Below are 21,050 nucleotides of genomic sequence, written 5' to 3'. Positions count from 1 at the left end.
CTTAAGTGTCATTCAAAATTTCAAACTGAGGGCGCAAAACAGGACAGGAGATGAATGTATACAGGGAAATGACATGAAGTTTAATACAATTTGATAAAAAAAAATATTGTACTTTTTTATTTAATACGACACGAATTCCATACCTTCCTCTTTTTAAATTAGGAACCTGTTTGCCCCCAAATTATGGTTGTTTATAGTAATGAGCTGAAAAGCGGGAGAAGCTGACTTTATGGAGGTGACGGCAGAAACTGATATAAAGATTTTACCCGCTCGGAGCCGACCAGACCAGAAGTTGCGCGATCAATTGGAAAAAAAGATAACTTCATATATTTACTTCGGCCTAACCTTACTCAAATTCATGCCCTAATGTATACAATTTTAACTTTAACTGGCAAGAAGCACATAGCTGAGGTGGAAAAACAGGGTTAGAGAAAAGGTGGGGGAACAATGGAGAACTTCAATATTGTCATTTAACCGCGCGCAGCGCGGAAGCAAAATTCATATATGAATTTAGAGCAAGAAGAGTGAAGGAGTTTCTCTTTTGAGAAAAAATAAAGAATAAAAAGAAAAAAAACGCAAAGCTACCTTTCTTCCCTTTCCTCCCTTCCCTTTTCCTTTTCTCCTCTCTTTTTTCCCTTCTTTTTTTTTCTTTTTGGGGACGTTTTGGGGGGGGCGACCGCCCCCACCGCCCCCCCCTGGCTACGCGCCTGTGCTCTGGGAGAAATTAATTGTTGTTTCTCTTAAAAATTAGAAGAAAATTAGAATAATCCACATTTCATATAAAATACTAGAGAAATAGTGAGTGGATGACATCATCAATCTCCTCATTTGCATACCGGCCAGGATGTGCATATAATTGTTTTGTGAAAGTAAGCAAAACTGTAAATTAACATAACTTTCTTATTTTTCATCCGATTTCGAAAAAATTTTCAGCATGGTGTTTGTTGGATTTTTCTTTTATTCAAATCAACATTTTGTTGGGGTGGACTTGTCTTTTAAGTATATTGCAGGTTAATATGTTGCCTGTTATATCATACTTCTTGCATGTGGATAAATTTCTTGCTGAAGGAATCTACGCCTTTGCTGGGATTTGAACCCACACCCCTCTGTTCAAAGTCAGGAGACTAATCCACTGGGCCACAATGCTCCAATCGTTGACCATGATTTGCATAAAAGTTTAATGATTTAATTTTGTAAAGTTTTCACTTTATCCCAGGCTGGTAACACATTTTCTGTGCATGATGACTTCATTTAAACTATTTTTTAAGCTCTTCTGAAAAATTGCACTTTTTGTGAATCAATCATTGCATACTGCCAGTATCAACATAAATAAAACAGGTTATGCAGATTCAAATCAGGGATAGGTCAATAACCATCATGTGATCATAGCTGCAAATATCACATTTGTTATATTCTAGGTTTTGATGTCATCACGGTGAATACCATTGCTTTCTATTAAAGGGATGCTGTACATTCACTGAGGTGACGTCACTCACTGTTTATAAGTTGCTTAGTCAGGTAGTTTTTACTCGTCAGTTGCATGAAGCAAGAGTCTGCTGTATTTTTCTGATGTAGACGGATCAGAGCTGCAACAAAAAGTTTATCATAAATGCAGACTCTGGTGGTAAAATCTAAACATACATTGCCTGGACTATCTGTTTCATAAATAACATTTCACCTCCAAATCTTTTTCATTGGGAGAGTATTTTCCCTCAGCGCTATGTACTTTAGGCAAAAAAATATAACCCTGTCGGGGAAATTAAGCACTATATTCAAACTCTATGTAGGTAACATCTGTATCATTCAATTATTGAAGTACTTGTTAACTTCCCACAGGGCGAAGGGTCACCTGGTCTTGTTGTTTTTAAGATGTAGTCCCACCCCATTCTTCCTATGTTCCTTCTCTTTATGAAGATACTGTATGATACTCCATACACCTCTACACATGTTGATAAGACGCTGGTCTGTATTCTCCCCGAGAGACACTGCAAATCGATACTGTGCCCTGCATGATAGAACATAATAATGATTGTAATTATGCATAGAAAAACCGTGGATACAAAAACTACTGGATTAAATCTGAGAAACACAAAACAGGTGACTTCACACTAATCAATCACTTGGGCGACAGAAATGTAATTTGCTTATAAACATAAATGAGCATCTACTTATATTGCATAATTAATATTTAACTTCCTCTATGTGTTTTACTATTTACAAAATAGTAAACAAATTATCCAGAGCTTTAAGTAAGCCAGTTAAGCTTTAATTGAACCTGAAGATATGCAGAGATATCAAATTTTACAGAATCTGGTATGGGAAATTTGTCCAACTTTAATAGGAAATCAATTACTTCGGCAAGATCCATTTATGATTACAAAGAGGCAAGAAAAAAATAATTTAAATTCATAAAACTTAAATGTGGTATCATCCTGGGCTACTAGTGACGAGATTGCAACCCAAGATTTTGCTATCCTCTGAGAAGCAAGAAATATAACCAATTTGGTTTACAGGGCTCGAATTAAGAATTTAAAGGGGCAAGGCCATTTTTTAAAAGGGCACTTAAGGGAAAGGGCAGGCAGTTTCACTTTATGGGACATCCAAGGCCACCAAAAAAAGGGCATCAATAATAAATGCACTTTTGAATGGGGCACATGCACTGGATTACCGCAGGGCACCAAGGCCACAGCAAAAAAGGGCAGTTATTTTGGCCTTAAGTCTACAAATATTTGAAAGGGCATCAAGGCCATTTCTGAGGGCATCTAAGGCCATGGCCTTGGATGGCCTTGGATTAATTCGAGCCCTGGGTTTAATCCAGACTGTCTAGTCAAGACTGCACTAGTCTGAGAAGGGTTACAGATGGCTTCACAGTTGAAGAGACGCGATAGCTCAGTCGGTAGAGCGGGGGATTCGTATTCCGGTGACCCGGGTTCGATTCCCACTTGGTGCGCTAGTGCCCTTTGGTAAGGCATTAATCCTCAGTACCAGGTCCTTCGGAGAGGACCTTAAGCAGTCGGTCCTCTGGTTGCTTTCTTACATGCATTCATGCTTTCTTAGCAATCAGGTAAAAAATCACCACCGAATCTCATAGAGGCGTCATAGAGAGGCTAAAGGATGTATAAGATGTTTTCAAAGCAAGTTTAATCCTTTTTCCTCAATAAACAAAATCTTACCGAACAATGAACATAGCATGTTGAATGAAGCCATTTTGCATGAGACTCTGCGCCATGTAGACCCTACATTTAGCCAACAAGATGGGATCACCTAACTGACAGGCAAGCTTCATCTGATGGATAGACACTCTGCCTGCTTTCTCTGCCTGGATGAAGTGATAAGAAAAAGAAAAATTTAACAAGATTTGAGTGGACAGTAGAAGAGTTTGCTAAACCCCACTAAAGAGGTTTCACTTAAGTTCACTAGGGTAGCTTGAAACCCATCCAAGGTTTTCATAGCTGATTGACAACCAACTTACTCAATTCTCATAGATTCAGTTTGGGAAATCATCTGCTTTTAGTAGTCCACAGGTTAATAGCAATTAATTAACCACAATTTTATACACGGGTTTCAACAACCATCTCATTTGATTGACTTGTAAAGTTTCTTCTCAATTCTTTTTAAAGTATGTCACATGCAAAGATTTTCAGTAACTTGTAACATATATATTACTGAAGTAACTCTTCATCAAGTTCATGAAATGCTCCTAAGCTGCAGGCTGAAGTTACATCAGTTATTTATATACTAGACAAATAGAATATGAAGATGATATTATAACCTCAAAGATATCTTTTTTTGAGAGAGAGATAGACTAGTGTTTAGTTTACACAGTTGACTGCTACACTTTCCCTCTATATGACTAATTTGAGTGGTAATTTTGACTTACAAAGTGATGAAAATGATCTCCGAGAGCAGAGTAAGCTCCTCCAAGAGTAGACAACCAGGAAAATGAATCTTCTATAGAGATACGGGTAAGCCAAAGGGGTAACATCTTCTTACTCCTGTCAACAAGGACCGAACAAAATGAGAATATGATTACTACTATTGCACAGAATGATTTTTACTTTTCAAACATAAGGCAGTTGGGGAATATACTTCAACAAGCTCTATATAGTCTATTGTGTAAAAACCTGCTATTTAAATAAATTTTCTGCAATATTTACATAAAAATAAGAACATATTGTGATGTGATATTATTTTTATTTGAAAATTTATTCTTTGTATTGGGGAAAATGATCCTTCTATAAGATGTGAAAAAATTCTAGGAAAATTTCCATTTGAATAGTAAAAGTTTTAGATATTACTTTCATTGACATACATGCACACATACCTTAAAAACATTAAAAAAATCAAGCTCTGCTCGACCTCTTTATATACTGTAGTGATAATATTGTTGTATCCTTTTAGCTTAGTTATTACAGATAAATGATAGTCAAGACATTGTTGATTGTCCAGAAATTTGATACATGAAAGCAGCTAGCCTGCTAGGGAAACTACATTTGAACTTTGCAACAAATTTCTGAACAGTATACAGATAGTCATAAATTGGAACATGAATACTTTTATAGATGCCTTACCATCTAATATCTGGCTCCATTTTGAATAAATTAGTGTGTCTCAAATGCAGAGCCAATATGATGGAAGTAGATCTTGTTTTCCATTTCTTGAATGGGTGGCGTCCTTCACAAAGAGTTTTCATAAAGAATTCTCTGTAGATTTTGGAATATCTCATTTCACACATAAAGCAAGATGCAAGTATTTCATCTATGTCTGTACTGAGATGTACAATGTTGCACGATGTACTATCAATCTGTGTTCTTTCCACAAGCTGTTCATCATTTGGCATGGAACTTCCAACTTGTAAAAGGCCACTTGAGCTTGGCAACTCCTGTGCTGAGGAAGGACCTTCAAGAATACCCATTTTGTTTCTAATAGCTACCCTTGAAAACCATCCTGCAACTTCTGAAGGTCCAGAAGATTGCTCTGTGTGACTTTGGTTGGAGTCATATTCTAAACAGTCTTGGATCATGTAAAATGAGGATGAATCTGTTGTGCTGGATATGTCACCAGGGTTGAATTTCTGAAACATCAAGCTGTCTATCATAGAATTCCCTTGGTGTACTATAAGACTGATACCAATCACATTATTGGGCTCCATCTAAAGAGAGAAATAACATGAAACAAAATGAGATGAATAATCTTCAATTATAATTCTCCTTAAAGTAAACACATTAGTTTTTCTTTATACCACAAAAATTGATAATATTCCTCATATTCACCAACAATATTCACATATTTACAGGTTATGAAACAAATTGCATTATTGTAACATATTATACATGTAAGAAACATAAAATGGTAAAAAGGACAAGAAAATTGCAGAAGTGGTAGTTGAGCCTGGTCCCACAAATTATGATGGGGGGTCGGGTGTCCAGACACCTTATATTTCTTAAGCCTTCTTTTTTGCCTTTGGATTACACTAAAAATATGAATTCAATAGTTGTAATCATTTTCTATTTTGTTCTCAATAATATTTCCCAACATTTTGTAAATGTTTTCAAATGACTTTCTAAAATTGATTGTCCGGACACACAACAACTGGGTATACAACTGCACATTTAAGAAGAACAAAAACAAAAGAATACATCGCAATAGGTTCTACTCCTTGTAAAGAGTTATCAGTAGCAGTAACACATTTTAAAAAAGTATCTTAATTGCAGTAATTGTTCCCAGGCCGGGCCCTGGGAACAATTTTTTTCTTTTAACTGGGTACTGGCTCAAATTTAAAAAAAGTTTTCACTACAAAATGAAGGTTTACTACTCTAACATTACTCTCTAGATCAACGTTAGATCTATTCATTTATTTTTTAAATTTCGTTTTTCATCATTCATTTCTTCCAAAATATCATGACTCGATCCAAGGTGAGGTGTCGTGTGTGATCACCAACTGCAACTTAAGAGTGATGATTTGGTCTTATCCTGAAATAAGTCACCTCTTTTCTTGTGGTCAGTGTGTGTGCGCTTGTTGTATACAATTTATGGTAGGGGGTCCTAAAGCTGCGCGGGTCCTAAAGCTACGCACCACTCATCGCGCATGCAGTTTCTAATGGCAAATGCGCACTTTGTGTGGAATTGTGACTACAGAGTCACGAACGATTCCTATTCAATTTTTTCTACAGAGGCTGCAGTAAATCTCTAAATGCAGAGAACACCCACAACTGTTTTGAATTTTTGAGCTATATTCTCTTTAATTTCATATTATCCTATAATAGTATGAACATATTTTAGAAATTGAGGCACAGGAAATTCTATTTTTCTGCATGATAAATCGAGTGCGTAGCTTTAGGACCCCTTCTAACATCGGGCGGCGAATTCAAGAGGTGTTCGGAAAACACAGCGGGATTTTCGTATTAGTGAGTTTTGTGATATTTTGTTCTTGCTTAATGATCTTTAGAATATTTGCCACAAGTTAGCGACAGATAATAATATTAAAATTGGCATAGTTTCTATCGTTTGTAAACAAAGTGCGTAGCTTTAGGTCCCCCCATCATACAACAAAGTAAATGGGAGATGAAAGAAGTACCTAACCACTGCTGACGAAATGAACGGCAATGAATGGAGTGGTGACTTAAACCAGGTTAATGACGATGAATTAAAAGTTCCACAGCTAAGGTCAGGATGGTTGTCGGAAATAGGCCTAACATTAGCTGAATCGACTAAAAATACTAGAACACCCCCCCCCCCCCGCATCACCGGGTCTGGGCCTGGGGAAGGGAGACGGATGTAACGTTAGTCTTTTAATCCATGATTTGTGATATTCAATAATCATCTCAGCTCAAACATGTTTCATTTCATTTTTTGTTATTTAGCAATTTTATAAAAATGAACAAGAATGACAAATTCAACCTGTAAATAACTTTGACCTCGCAGGAGTGAGTGCTAGTGCTACTATTGTAAATGCACGTGCGATTTATTATGCACATTATGGAATTAATGAAGTCACATTTCTGTGATAGTCATATCCGCATTGTACACACACAAAATCGCAGTCTAACGTTACAGCATCACATCGTCATTTGCGCTACCATACACGCTCCATAGATCCGCAGGTCGCGTTGACTCGAAGGAAGGAAACCTAGAACTGCTGGTCTAATCCCGAACTTTTGCCTGAATTCAAGAAAAAGGAATTTATAGATTCTTACGTTAGATTCTAGAGTTAACAGCCATCACCGGGAGCAGGAATCCTTCACAAGGAGTTGGTACCGGACGGTAAGTGAAATTTTCCCTCTAACTTTTGACGGTTAACTTCTTACCGTAACTAGGCGTAAGCGCATGCGGATTTGTCAGGCCGGCCGCGCCGCGAGCCTAGCCGGCGGTGGCAGCTGGGGGTTCAGGTCTACGTACGTCTCTCGCTGGTCTGCAGCAGTTAGCAATGCCGCTACACGCCTGCACTGGCAGTTAGACAGCTGGCAGCCGTCTGTTTTGAGGCGTTTTTCAACATTTTTTTATTTGTTAACATTTTTTATTTTTCAATTTCTCCTCGTACACAGATGGCTCGCAATCGTGCAGCCACCATTATTAGGCCTAAGTTTAGCATGTTTAGGGGGTGAACAACTACCGTACTCTAGCCTGCAGTATGAATTGATTGGGGACGCACTTTGTTTACAAATGATGAAAACAACGGCATGTTTGATATTTGAACAGATTGTCTTTTTCGAATTTGTAGTATACCCAGTTGTTGTGTATCCGGGGCGGTATTCTGAGGTCATTTTATCTTTAAAATATTTTATTTTATCTCTTAAAATGAAATTGGTATTCTGAGATGACATTTTATCTCCGAGATAAAATTTACAATTTTATCTTGCGTATAAATTTTATCTTGCGTATCTACAGATGATACGCAACAGAACAATGCCTGCGTACACATACCCATCGCGTATCTGGCCATTGCAACGCAGATGATGTGCTTGCGCCCATGTTACTTTCAAGAAAAAATAAAATAAACTTAAAAGAGGGTAGAGGCTATTTTATCTCTGCGACGTTGATTTCACCAATATTTCTAGGTGAATTAACCCCAAATGGTGACATGAAAATGAAGAAAAATTATATATTTATTGAGAATAACACCTTAACGTTGTTCCTGTACAATCAGAGAGTATTTCATAAGACTTTTCTTGACTAATATTGTCTTTGAAATGATGCTTGAAAAGATTCGATGAAGCCTCCAAAAAAAGATGAGAGTATTGTCCTTTTTGTTAAAAAGAAATCTCCGTAAAGACGCGTAAGCGTATAGTGCAAGCGTATTTGAAGTCAATAAATTGACGCAATCTCACCCCTTTGCCACACCTCCTGGCGGAATGGATTTTGATTGGTTGAGTGATATGAGAGAGCTATAAAAGCGCGTTTCTAATTGGATGTTGATTAAAAAATAGGTGTGTCTTACAGAGATAAAATGAAGATAAAATGGTTCTCAGAATACCAATTCGGAGAGATTTTAAGGGTATTTTATCTCACTGATTTTAACGGAGATAAAATATTTTATTTTATCTGAGATAAAATGGATCTCAGAATACCACCCCCGGACGGGTTGTGTGTCCGGATGATCAATTTTAGAATGTCATTTGGAAAAATTTACCAGCGAAGTTTCATCAATTTTTAATACAAAATGTTAGGAAATATTATAAAGAACAAAATAGAAAATGATTACAAGTAATGGATTCATATTTTTAGTGTAATCCACAGACAAAAAAGAAGGTTTCAAAAAGATGAAGTGTCCGGACACCCGACCCCCCATCCTACCGGTAAATATGAATACTCTAAAGATCATTAACCAATAACTGAATGAGAATATATCACAAAAATAATGCAAAATTCACTAATGACATGATCTAGCTAATGTTATTTTTTTTAGCTTACTGGTACTTATAAATTATGGAGACCTCTGCTTGCAAACTGGTGATTTCTTGATGCTTGTTGAGAAGTTTGGATTTTCTCGGGGAGGACGCAATAGGTAACAAAATTTGCTGATATTTTGCCTGGATATTGTGCAAATAATTTCACAAATTGAGACCTAATTCCCTTCGAGAAAATTTCTATACTGAGTAATTTTGTGTCACTTTTTCTGTTGGTGATATTAGTTTTTCAAGATATTGATTTGATATTGAGATATTCGACTGTGCGCAAAATTAGGTAAGGTAATAGTGACTGTATCACCTACATGTACTTTATAAATTATATTCTCCCTTCATCACACTAAAGGTGTGCTATTAACTGTCTCAAATGTTTTTGTTTTTTTTAGGAAACAAAGGAAGATAATCAAGTCAACGTTAGAAGGAAGCAGACTGCTATAATGTCGGAAGCATCTGTTAGCCTGTGGTTGAAGTATGATACATTCAACATAGGCATTTTGCCTGTATCTCCTCATCCTAAACTTAGCCTACATGTAAGTAAATTAGAGAGTGATCAATTGATGCTTGTATTTCTGTAAATATAGAGATAAGGTATTCATTAACACTAAAGCATAGCAAACTTCTGATAACCCAGGGATATCCTTTTCAGTATCAAAGACTGTTTAATTGGAAATTAACTTTTATTTATTAGGATGGTGTGTATCATTTGTGCTGGACTAGTGCAGTTGAATACTGCAGTTGTGGAACACTTTAAAACAGGGTCACTCTGTAAGATGTCATATTTTAGCTTTGTAACTAATAAGAGAACAGAAAGATTTCTAAGGTTAGTTTTATGTTTGTCTATTATGATATATTTCTGGCCTACATGTATATCCCCCTTTTTGGCATGTTATAACTTGGTGTGATTTCTTTCAACATACCCCTTTCCTCTTACAGTATCTCAAGAAGATAGCACTGTATGCTAAAAATAAAGGAAAGACTGGCTACCCAAGACTAGCTTATTCAACATGGAAGCACATTGCTTGCAACAAACTAGGAATGTTAGAGGATCTGGCATGGATGTAAGTCAATCATTTTCAATAAAATTTTTATACAGCTGTCCTAGACGGGATGTACGTACAGTGTATTACGGTATCACGCTTGGTGATCGTCTGCCTGACCCTCTGTCCATTAACTTTTCGTTGTAAACATGATAACTTTAGTTTAACTTAACCTAGACTAATGTAATTTAGTGTGTATGATACTAGCGTGGATCCCAGGAAGCCTATAGATTTTGAGGGTCAAAGGTCAAGCCGCCTTCCACTTTTCTTGCTAGACCATAACTCCATTTTCAGTTTTAAAGGTGGGCGTATTAATTGCTCGCTCCAGTGGCACTTTTCTTTATTATTACTCTTATTTTGTACAGATCAGTTTATATTTGTTATTAGCCATTAGTGTACTATTATTTGGGGAACATTTCAAAAATTTATATGGTGTGTAATTATTAATATATTCACATTTTATGTATGACTTGGTGAGTCTCATATTTTCTGTTGCAATTTAATATTTTCAAAATATTAAATAGATTCATAATTTTATGTTACTTTTTGTTCATATGCATTTTTTTAATGAGAAGTGGCAAAATTATTTGAATTGATTGAATAAATTAAAATAAAGAAAGAGTGACTAATGAAACAAGAACACCCTTTATTCATTTGCATTTGTTCAGATTCAGATTTCAGATTCATTTATTTACACCTCTTTAAAATACATTTGTTGGAATGATATTCCAATGACATATTAATTTGAAGACTTCCCCTTTGATATAATGTTGTTTTTATTAAGGAGAGGGTAGAACTATTTGCTACATAATTACATACATTTAATGTATATTGAGATGCAAAAACTACATGTATTTTGCTTTTAATTGAAACAATGTTTAGAAGCCATGGACATAGTATTCTTGAATTGTATTTTTAGGTACTTTGAAGGCTTTGATATGCTGTGTGATTACAGCCCAGAAGAGAGACAACAACAAAGGCAAGATGCAGTTCACCATACCAAAAATATAGGTGACTAATGCTGCTCTGTTTAGTCATGTAAAAAGCTTGTTGATTTGTTTGATTTCTTTGTGATATACATTGATCAACAAACATTGCTGGCATTGTTGTTATGCATGTTTGCGACTCTCCCAAATTCGATAATTCATCTGTGCCACGAAGGAAATTAATGTGTAGCAATAAACTGATTGCTCAAAGAAAAAAGTATTATCACAGCTTTTTGGTTATTAACTAAGTTTGTGATAATTCATCTTTCCCATTATAGATGTTTGGAGGAATGGTCAAAGCGTTGATACACTGCAGTTCCTCCTGTATCTGTATCTCCAACAGCTTCACAAGATATCACTGAGATCATCGTTAGTATCTGGTGAAGAGTATCCTTTGAGTGTGAATGACCTTTTAACTGACCTAGCGTCCAATGCAGAAATACCTGCATTTAAGTGCTAATCCAAATAGAAATGAAATACAAGTCCAAAATAAATGCTACTGGTTGATTGTAAACTCATTTTGAGAAATTCATTCTTGATTATTACAGGATTTACAGTTCTTTATGTGTTGGGACATTTGATCACTTAATTCATTTTTATACTGCAAAATCAAATTTGGAATCATTTTAATTAATAGTAAAGTTCAATCACTGAGCTTATTAATATATACATGTATGTTAAACAACATCCCTATGTAATTAAAAACTACATAAAAGTGCAATATTATAGAGCAAAACTGGTAATTGGCACTTAACACACAAATCACAAGATGGCCATCTCGATCACGATCACCTGACATTGATGGTAGGACTTCACCAGGACCTTCCTCTACCAAGGTGAGTCGACTAACGATTTCACTTCATTGTAAAGACACAATGAAATATTCATAGCTCTGTAGCTAAATATCGGACGGCTGTTAAACACTTTTATATCTTTCAATTGAACAGTTATGGGAGCAGCTCAGAAAAAGAACTTTTTATTAGATTAATAAAGTAAGTGGCAATCTTCAGAGTTCCCTTCAGGAACTTCAAGACTGTTTTCATACAATATGAAGTTGCCAATATTGCCATAATTCTACAATACAGCTTTTTCTGAGCCCTCATCAAATTTGTTTGAGAGACACTGTACAAAGTTTCTACAGCCCACTGAAATGATATGTTGGCATTGATTTCATAGCCTAATTTAGCCTATTCCCATTTCTGTTTCGGGTACACCTAAATCATCAGAGTTCAGATGGGTATGGCCCCTACAACTATGCCAGTGGTTGTTAAATGCTAAAAATTAGTTTGAAGAGAATCCTATAAAATATGATAATATCTACTGGAGTGTTCACATGTGTGCCAAATGATACTGGTAGAATATGTGTAATTGCTCAGGAATCCTGTAAACGAGCCAGTTGTCTGATCCTTTTCCCAAGGATAATACACAGTCCCACATGTGCTCATCTGTGTTAGAGATCTTCAGTCTGCTCAATTTTCAACCTTGTAATGAAATGTTTTTTTCCTGCTATTACCTGAATGTAGCTTTAACTATTTTGTTTTCCTTGAGTATTGGATAAAAAGTATTGATATCATATATTGTCTTTCTTGATAGAGTGTTGATGAGAGCAACCAGCTGGTGTTTGTATTGAATCATCTCAGTGATATCTTGGGACTCCTAGCTGAAGCAGACTCCTACTCAAGTACAGCCAATGATGTTCTTCTCTCTGTTCAATCTGTAGAGGCTCTAGGATTTCTCTTTGAAGGTTCTGTCAGCAAACACAAGTCAGTGGTACTCTATTCCTTTCTATCATGATTTTACTTTTCTGTTAGTTTTTGAATTGAAGCTTTTGAATTGAATTCAGATATAATTAATTTTTTTGGCTTTATAATATGTTACTGAATTCAAAGTTGTTTGTTTAATTCCCTTCTCATCATATTATTATACATGTATGTTGATAAAATGTGTGACAATTTCCCTTTTATGCCAATCACTCAATCTTACAAAGAAGAATTACAAAATCAATAGTAATGAATCCATATCTTTCATTTTATTGTTAAATGTGTAGGGAGATACGTAAGACAAACAGGGACTTGTGACTTTGATTATATTGATATGGTAAATTACCATAAATTACCTTTGTGCAACAATCAATCAAAATATAGATACCATGAATACTATTAGTAAGTTTTATTGCAACAGGATCCAAATCCATAGACAAAAGTAATGAAAAGAGAAATACTTTACTTGTTTTCCTACAAGATGAGTATCACCATATCATATCTTCCTCTGTTTGTAACTTTACAGGAATGTTCAGGTTGTTCATCAAATTGCATTGCACCAGCAAATACAGGCTAAAAGTGGATATTCTAAGGTGAGACCTCACTTATCTTGTTATAAATACGTTATATTATCCATTGCGTGAATTAATTAATTCGCAGATAATACCCCCCCTCACTTGTTACTAACATAACCCATTGGATCTGCATCGGAGCATGGTAGTGAATTAATTTCTGAAGTGTGAATATGTTTTGTCTTACAAAGTCAGAGGAAACAGTATAAAAGAACTACTAGATATGTAAACATCATAAAATAATGTACAATTATATATTGAGATGGATTAGTACTCTGAGAACAAGTATCTTGCATTGCATACATTTGTATCTGAAGATTTTCCTTCATTTTTGTTCCAGATCACTCAAGCCTTTTCTTTCAAGACATTTGAATCTTGGTTGAGGAGTAGTCTTAGTAACAGCCCTTTTGGTGTCACAGGCTGTATATCAAGTGGACATAGACTACAATGGTCATCAGGTATGTGAATTAAGGTTGCTTGTAGGGGTAGGGTTAGGGGATAAAGATAATGGATCACTGCAACCTGTTTGGGTATAGAAAGGGTTTAGAAACAAATACAAATTAAAAAAAATCACTACATTAAACAGGAGAAATTGTTTAACTTCATGCAATGAGAAAGCAACATATTTAACAAAACGTTCATGGTTACCACCGTGTTGGATAAGATGATAATGAGAGTGTTGATGATGATGGTGACGACAATGGCATCGCAGATCATGACGGTGATGAAAATAATGATGTTGGTGATGATGAGGATGATGATGATGGTTATGACAATGATGATAAAGGTGAATTATATGATGATGATGATGACTATAATGATAGTCCTTTGATATGTTTTATGTTCATTGTAATAGGTGAAGATGGAGCCAAGAGGGGTAGAGTGGCAACCAACTGCAATAAAGCTCCTAAAAGGTAAAGGTCCTATTACAGAACAATAAGGTTGATAATTTGAACTTAGGAAGTATTAGCATATTTGAAAAAACACTTAAGATTTTCAGGGAAATTTGATCAGGTAAATATTAATTTCTTTGCATTTTAAAGAATGAATTCATTTTGTCCAGAATTTTTTGCATGGGATTAATTTTCCAGCTTTAATTCATTCCTAATTATTTTGACTGAACACAAAATAATATTGATGGCCTGTATTTGGGAGGAACAGAATTGGTTGTAGCTCCTGTGCACCTGGGATATATGGTTGTTTTTCTCTCCCCTTTTTTCAGAAAGAAACACTACCCCCCAAAAAAAAAGTTCTTTTGACTATTTTTACCCCTTTCATAAACCCATCCTCCAATTATCTGCCTAAGAGTAATGCGGATAATTCAATAAAAATTGCATTCACAAACTCCGAAAATAATCCGCACTATTTTTTACGAGCGCCAGACCTGAAAAAGGCGGATAATTTTCATGGCAACTGCACACGCCCCCTCTGATGGGGTTGCGTTGCAAAAGGGTGACCTTGTGAACGCACCATGGCAATTATCCTTATTACTTTGGAAATGCGTTCATAAAGTCAAAATCTGGTCCCGATGCTGCTATTATGCGGATAATTGCAGCATCGAAATAATGCGGATAACTCTGGTCCTCCTCCGATTTTACGACCAAATTATGCTGCTATTATCTGCATAATTGGGTTTATGAAAGGGGTATAAGTAGTTTCTGTATTGTTCAGGTTTGTATAAATAAATTAATGAGGTGTCGATGAAAGTGATTTAATAATCCCTAAAACACAATGTCTATGTTTTATGTATTTATGATTTTCATCTCGTTCAATCTGCTCTATTTCTCTTATTCAATTCACAGTTGGTCATTCTTTCATACATCTCAATGATTTCATCTCATTCAGTCTGCTCTATTTCTCTTATTCAGTTCACAGTTGGTCATTCTTTCACAAATCTCAAAGCAAACATTAGCCAAGGTGAGTGATGACATTCAAAGAACACTAATGGATTTCATTATATTTTTCTTATTCACTTGTGAACCTGCGATTAATGATTGAAAGGGCAAGTCTATATTTACCTTTCAAAATGAATGTTGTTAGATGTTATGAAAATGGCATTTTTTGTTTTTATTCTACAATATTCTCAGTGGATATGGATATGCTCTACTAGATTATAATTATAGATAGGTTAATTATGATTATAATTATATTTCAGGGGAATCATGTCTCAGTACATGTAAACACATTCACACTCCCTGTAGAGTGCAGTGCCAGTTGAATGCCAGTCATTGTATGATTTATTTTTTTTTTTTGGGGGGGAGGGGGGGGCAGGAGTGGATAAATGATAATGATGATAAAGGCATGAAATGCTCATTACCATTGTCCACATAAACTTGCACAGCACAAAAACACATATAGCTTATAAAATATTGTTTACACACAAGGTGTTTATTAGATAATACATTGTAATTAATATGACTGCATAATTGATGACCAAGTGAGGTGTGTCTCCAGATTGAAAACGTAGTGTTTTCCGTTTCTCCTTCAGAGTTCTCAGATTCTTGTTGATTCTCGTATCAAGATTCATCGCTGTCACTATGCATTCATTTATCTGCTTTCTCCAGTCAGGTTGGTGATTAATTTCTTTATATACTGCAAATTATGATCTTTCTGGATACTGGTGTTTTTTTTAATAGCAAGTTTGGTTACTCAAAAATAGATTTTCGTCAGGTTATGTGTATTTGAAAACTTATTGTAAATGTTAGCATCCAAAATATCAGAGAGGAATTTCTTGCTCTTTGTTTGTTAATATTTACTTTCTCTTTCAAAAATAGCCTTTAATAAATTTGAATATACCCCCTCCTCCCCCAAAGAACTATTGGTGAAGTAAAAACTGGAATGAATAGCCTTGAATAGCTTGAATTTGGCAGGTATAACAAAGTTGTTTTTTTCTTCTGATTGAATGTTTATTTCCTTTGACAGAGCTGTTAGCATAGAGAAATGTCGTCATACAACAGTTGTTATCGGTGCAGTTGAAACCACTCTACACCTTGTAGGATGTGAACATGTAACTGTCATAGCAGCAGCAGGGAGATTCTCAGTCAGGTATTTAATAGGACTATTACATTTATGTTGAATGGCTCAGAATGGGAAACCAGAAATATTTCTTGAGTTAAGGAATTTTGCCTGAATAATAGAAGAGTGCAATGTTAATAATAATAATATGCAACGATTCTATAGCGCTTAATACAAATGTTTCTAAGTGCTGCGCACTATTACCCCGGCTTTAGCACTGCTACCCTGATTGGGCACATCGAGCATTCAAGGAATTTCTTCCTACCGGGTACCCATTTACTACACCTGGGTCGAGAGTGGCAAATGTAGATAAACGCCTTGCCAAAGGACGCCAGTGCTGCAGTGGGATGTTGTCCCTAATGAGTAGAATATTTCTGGTATCTCATGTAAGTATGCCATGCAATATAATTGTTTTTATCTTGATTATTTGTTACTTAGCCAGTGGAGTAACGATACAGTATGTTATTGCACATCAAATTTTGTACATAAGCCTGTAGGGAATTCATCAGACTTTGTCCAATATGCTCTGATGATCATGCAGATTTATTTATATGTTATCGTGTCTTTTGTGGAATAGGGATGCAAGGTCAATACTAGTTTCATCACTTCTTTTCCTTTAAGAAGCTTTCATGTACATGATTTTGTGATTTTATTGAGAACTTTTTCAGATGAAAAATCAAATCTTGTCCAATGTATGCTAATAGAAAGACCCCATTAATAAACCTCGTTCTCTTTTACCTACAGTGGTTCAACATTATGCACTCTTCACATGTTAACTCCAACCAGACCCTTACTCCTAGGAGGTAATGATAGTATTACTATAGCTCCATATCACACACACTATGCCATGTTACATCAACATATGACTGCTGTAGGATTAGCAGAGAAACCAAATCAATGGAACAATCCAATTTGTGTTGGTAAGTGGAATAGTATTCAAGAAGATTCTGTAGGCTTTGATGTGATAGATCGAAAGAACGTAATAGATTAAGCTTTTACTTTTTGGGCATATTGGCAAATCCTTCTACAATAATGCCCCTTCTATTAAATAGTATTGGCATCATACTACCGTCCTTCCCGTACTCTCAGATCAAGCTCAAAAGCATTAATCATTGTTCCTTCTATTTCAACTAAGTCATACGGTGATTGTTCTTTTTCACACGTCTCCGCTACTTTGTGGAATGCACTTCCTGATTCCATGAGATACCAAAGTAACTTTATAATCAGTTCAGTTTCTCTTATGAGATCCTGATTTAACACTATTTTCCAGTGAACTCAATGTCATTTATTGAATTATATGTACCTGTACCCTCTTGTTTCTAAGCTATTTTCTCGTCTAGCATGCATAGCAGAGAAAGATTTTTTTATGTAGGTACTATTTTTTCATTGAATATATTTGATATGATTTTAATATGATTCGATGCCATGTATACAGTATGTACACCAGGTTGGAAATCTTTTCTTTTTGTATTTTATGTTAGAAGAAGACAATTAATTGTCTAGTTATTTTTGTTTACATTTCATTTGAAGGCCCTGATCACGCCGATGAGAATCCTGTTCACAAGACTATGTCACCTAAAGAATTCTTCACATTTGTCATTCCATTTGATATGGATGGAATAACTGCAGTGAGTTAAAACATCACCCTCCTTAATTTTGTGTTGATAAAGTATATCCCCCCTGCCTAAAAATGAACAATGATAAAGAATAAGTAATAGTGATAAAATGAATGGAAAAAATAAGACTTTGATTAATTGAAAAAAATGAACAGAAATGACAAAGAATCTCAAATCAATCATTCTGATGATCACTAACACAGAAAGGCATATGTGGGACAATGTATTAATGTTGCTTGAAAAATACCCAACATTTGATGGAATTCCGTGCTTATTTTGCTAATTTCTCAGCAATTATGCATTTTCTTCCAGAGTCATTTGGCACACATTTTTCATTTATTCCTACATGTACGAACACTTTGGTGGTAATTTCATTGGATTCTGTTCGAACTCATTTTGAGATTGTTACCACAACTGGTGAGTGTTTCATAAAGCTTTTCGTAAAGTTACGAACGACTTTACGCACGACTGGAACATGTTCTTAGGTCATAACTCAATTACATCTCAGTGGGGATATCACATAGAACAAGAAAGGATCACCAGTCATGCGTAAAGTCATTCGTATCTTACGAACAGCTTTATGAAACACCCACCTGGTATTTATCTTTAAGCACACATATTTTTGGATGTTAGTATTCAAATGTGATTACTTTTCCCTGTATTACAGGAGATTCCCGGTGGTCTTCCCTCGAGGTATGAACGTGCTTTGGTGGACAGAGAAGGTCAGATTAACAATTGGCAACAAGCGGTCAAAGATGCTGGACTCAATACTGACCAGAAGAAACAATTCCAAGCTCTTGTGGAAAACAAGTTTCAGGTATAAAGTTACATTCTATACTTTCGGTTGATTTATTAAAATATGGCATCCTTACTCCCTCATTTGCATACATCCTCTCTTCTGTCAATCACTTTTTAGTGAAATTTTAATTCGAAACTTATAGCTCTGCAATTTTGCTATTTTTAATGTTTGATATTCCTCTTTTTATTCAAATCAATTTGTTATTGGGTGAACTTAAAAACATCTTTATTCTTTTTTTTGTCTCGCTGGCATAGCAGACTGTAGGCGTCGCTTTTCCGACAGCGGCGGCATCTTCAACATTGAAATCTCAACCAAGTTTAAGTTTTTGATATGTCATAGCTTAGAAAGTATATGGACCTAGTTCATAAAACTTGGACGTAAGGGTAATCAAGTTCACATTACCAATGTCAAAGGTCATTTAGGGTCAATGAACTTAGAACATGTTGGGGGAATCAATATTGAAATCTTAACCAGGGTTAAGATTTTGAAATGTTGTCATAACTTAAAAAGTATGTGAACCTTGTTCATGAAACTTAGACATAAGGGTAATGGTGTATCACTGATTAATCCTGCTTGAGTTTCAGGTCACTTAGGCCATGTTGGCCATGTTGGAGGTCTTTGTGGAATCGTCATCATAACTTAAAATAAAAAGTTTATGGTTCTCGTTCATGAAACTTGGACATAAGAGTAACCATGTATCCCTGAATATCATGTGTGAGTTTTAGATCACATGACCAAGGTCAAAAGTCATTTTGGGTCAACAAACTTTGCTAACGTTGGGGGTATTTGTGAAATTGTCATCATAACTTTATATAAAAAGTTTATGGATCTAGTTCATGAAACTTGGACATAAGAGCAACCATGTAACTTAGCGAACAGCCTTATGAAAAACCCACCAAGTCTTTATTTGGAATGAGGGGATTACTCATCCTCTGTTGTACTGGAAAAATAGTAATGCCAGTCCAATCTCGGATGAATAATTCCTGTTATACTTACTCAAAGCCTGGTATATTTGTATACTATTCTCCCCATTCATCTCTCTTCTGTTCCATGATATATGATATTTCATTGGTGGATCAGGAACATGTGACATAACAAGTAAAATTTATCAATTAACAATTGATCTCAACTTTTAGTATATGGTTTGTCATGGACACAGCGTTATGGTTGATATTTCTTATCCATGCATTTTTCTTTTTCCATTCTCTCCCAAACAGATATGGTTAGCAGAAACTGGGCACAAGAGGGAGCTAGATGGCTTAGTTCCAAGTGGTGGCTCTCCTACAAAATAGGTCTACTTCTATGTTTCTTTCTCTACCGTCCAGTTGTACTTATTGTCGTATCTTATTTATGAAAACCTTGAAATCTTTACTGCAATATTTGTGTGTGTGTGTTTTTATGAACAGTAGCTGTTGTAAAAATCTTAGGAATGAAACTTTTTTGTGCGTGTTTGGTAGTTTTATTTTATCTTTTTTTTAATGCTGTGCAACTCTGATAAAACTTGCAATTTCTAGAATATTTGTGATCCCTTTTTACAGAACATTGAGTATATAGACACTGATCATCTGGGGTTAGGAGTAAATGAAATTGAATAGTTGTAAATCAAAGAGAACGAAAATAATTATGGAGCCTAATTTAATAGTTCTTTACACCTATCATATAGGTGACATGTTATAAAAGATTCTAGATCATTCCCTCATCTCAATACTTGTTTCCTACGACTTATTGAGACATATCTTAAGACCAAGCTGTTTCTTTACTTTCAAAGCCTTTGCCTTAACTCAAAGACGAATTCCCCTAACAAATTGACCATCATTAATGGCAGATTGGAATTGGATGATAATTTTCACACAAAGTGAAATGAAAATCAATGTCTCTATCATCCTCTTCTGTTGTAGAGATATTGATATTGGGGATTCCCCTTGAAGTCTTTTTTTCAGATCACCCATGTTTATCGTGCTTTGCTGGATCATTTTATGTTTACAGCTGTAAACATGTCTCAAGTGGGCAGTATTTTATAAGACCTCCTTTTTGGAGTGAGGAGTTATTGATTTTTTGGTAGACTTTATTTCTAATTTCTCTACCAAGCATGACTATGTTTTCTGATTTTAGTGACTACCCACGTCGGTATTTTTAGCCAGTCACAAGTTGCTGATGAATCTGTGTATTATGTTCATATTAAAGGTTTCTTATTGCTTGCTTGTCATTACCTGCACACACATTGCACTCAGTAGTTGAACCTTTACTATACACTTTAAAGTGAAATATAAATAAATCTCCATCTTCAGTCCCCCTTTTATTACAAGTTTATCTTGATTTTGATGATCAATCAATAGTTGGTGTTCTATAGAATCATGAT

At 35.3% G+C, this 21,050-nt stretch overlaps 2 protein-coding genes across 4 annotated transcripts; one reads left to right on the top strand and one right to left on the bottom strand.

Moving 5' to 3' along the window:
• Window positions 1-1,673: 1,673 nt before the first annotated feature.
• Window positions 1,674-7,350, bottom strand: LOC121409296. 2 transcript variants are annotated; one of them, XM_041601212.1, is made up of 5 exons: window positions 7,197-7,350; window positions 4,572-5,152; window positions 3,881-3,995; window positions 3,174-3,319; window positions 1,674-2,005 (listed from the first exon to the last, which is right to left on the bottom strand). In XM_041601212.1, the coding sequence occupies exons 2-5, from the start codon at window positions 5,150-5,152 to the stop codon at window positions 1,846-1,848; spliced, it is 1,002 nt and encodes a 333-aa protein (XP_041457146.1). In that variant the 5' UTR covers window positions 7,197-7,350; the 3' UTR covers window positions 1,674-1,845. The 2 variants fall into 2 exon arrangements, with proteins under 2 accessions (XP_041457146.1, XP_041457147.1); XM_041601213.1 differs by lacking the exon at window positions 7,197-7,350 and adding an exon at window positions 6,901-7,025.
• LOC121409295 (TBCC domain-containing protein 1-like) lies at window positions 7,129-21,050 on the top strand. 2 transcript variants are annotated; one of them, XM_041601208.1, is made up of 17 exons: window positions 7,129-7,263; window positions 9,293-9,436; window positions 9,840-9,964; window positions 10,863-10,954; window positions 11,208-11,316; window positions 11,699-11,765; window positions 12,523-12,692; window positions 13,216-13,282; window positions 13,602-13,719; window positions 14,118-14,175; window positions 15,130-15,178; window positions 15,750-15,829; window positions 16,184-16,306; window positions 17,021-17,196; window positions 17,807-17,904; window positions 18,560-18,709; window positions 19,909-21,050. In XM_041601208.1, exons 2-17 carry the CDS (start codon window positions 9,344-9,346, stop codon window positions 19,981-19,983), a joined length of 1,650 nt encoding a protein of 549 aa, XP_041457142.1. In that variant the 5' UTR covers window positions 7,129-7,263; window positions 9,293-9,343; the 3' UTR covers window positions 19,984-21,050. The 2 variants fall into 2 exon arrangements, with proteins under 2 accessions (XP_041457142.1, XP_041457143.1); XM_041601209.1 differs by lacking the exon at window positions 7,129-7,263 and adding an exon at window positions 8,934-9,004.

The sequence above is a fragment of the Lytechinus variegatus genome, chromosome 2 (assembly GCF_018143015.1).
Source record: "Lytechinus variegatus isolate NC3 chromosome 2, Lvar_3.0, whole genome shotgun sequence".
NCBI lineage: Eukaryota > Metazoa > Echinodermata > Echinoidea > Temnopleuroida > Toxopneustidae > Lytechinus > Lytechinus variegatus.
The sequence above is the reverse complement of the archived record's forward strand: the minus strand, read 5'-3'. Positions and strand labels throughout refer to the sequence as shown.

Coding starts and splice junctions, on each gene's coding strand:
- LOC121409296 (XM_041601212.1), bottom strand. CDS start 5,152: ATGGAGCCCAATAATGTGATTGGTATCAGTCTTATAGTACACCAAGGG. Junction 3,996..4,571: donor ATGGAGCCAGATATTAGATG/GTAAGGCATCTA, acceptor CCTTGTTGACAG/GAGTAAGAAGATGTTACCCC. Junction 2,006..3,173: donor CATGCTATGTTCATTGTTCG/GTAAGATTTTGT, acceptor TCTATCATGCAG/GGCACAGTATCGATTTGCAG.
- LOC121409295 (XM_041601208.1), top strand. CDS start 9,344: ATGTCGGAAGCATCTGTTAGCCTGTGGTTGAAGTATGATACATTCAAC. Junction 14,176..15,129: donor TGCAATAAAGCTCCTAAAAG/GTAAAGGTCCTA, acceptor TCTCTTATTCAG/TTCACAGTTGGTCATTCTTT. Junction 15,830..16,183: donor TATCTGCTTTCTCCAGTCAG/GTTGGTGATTAA, acceptor TTCCTTTGACAG/AGCTGTTAGCATAGAGAAAT.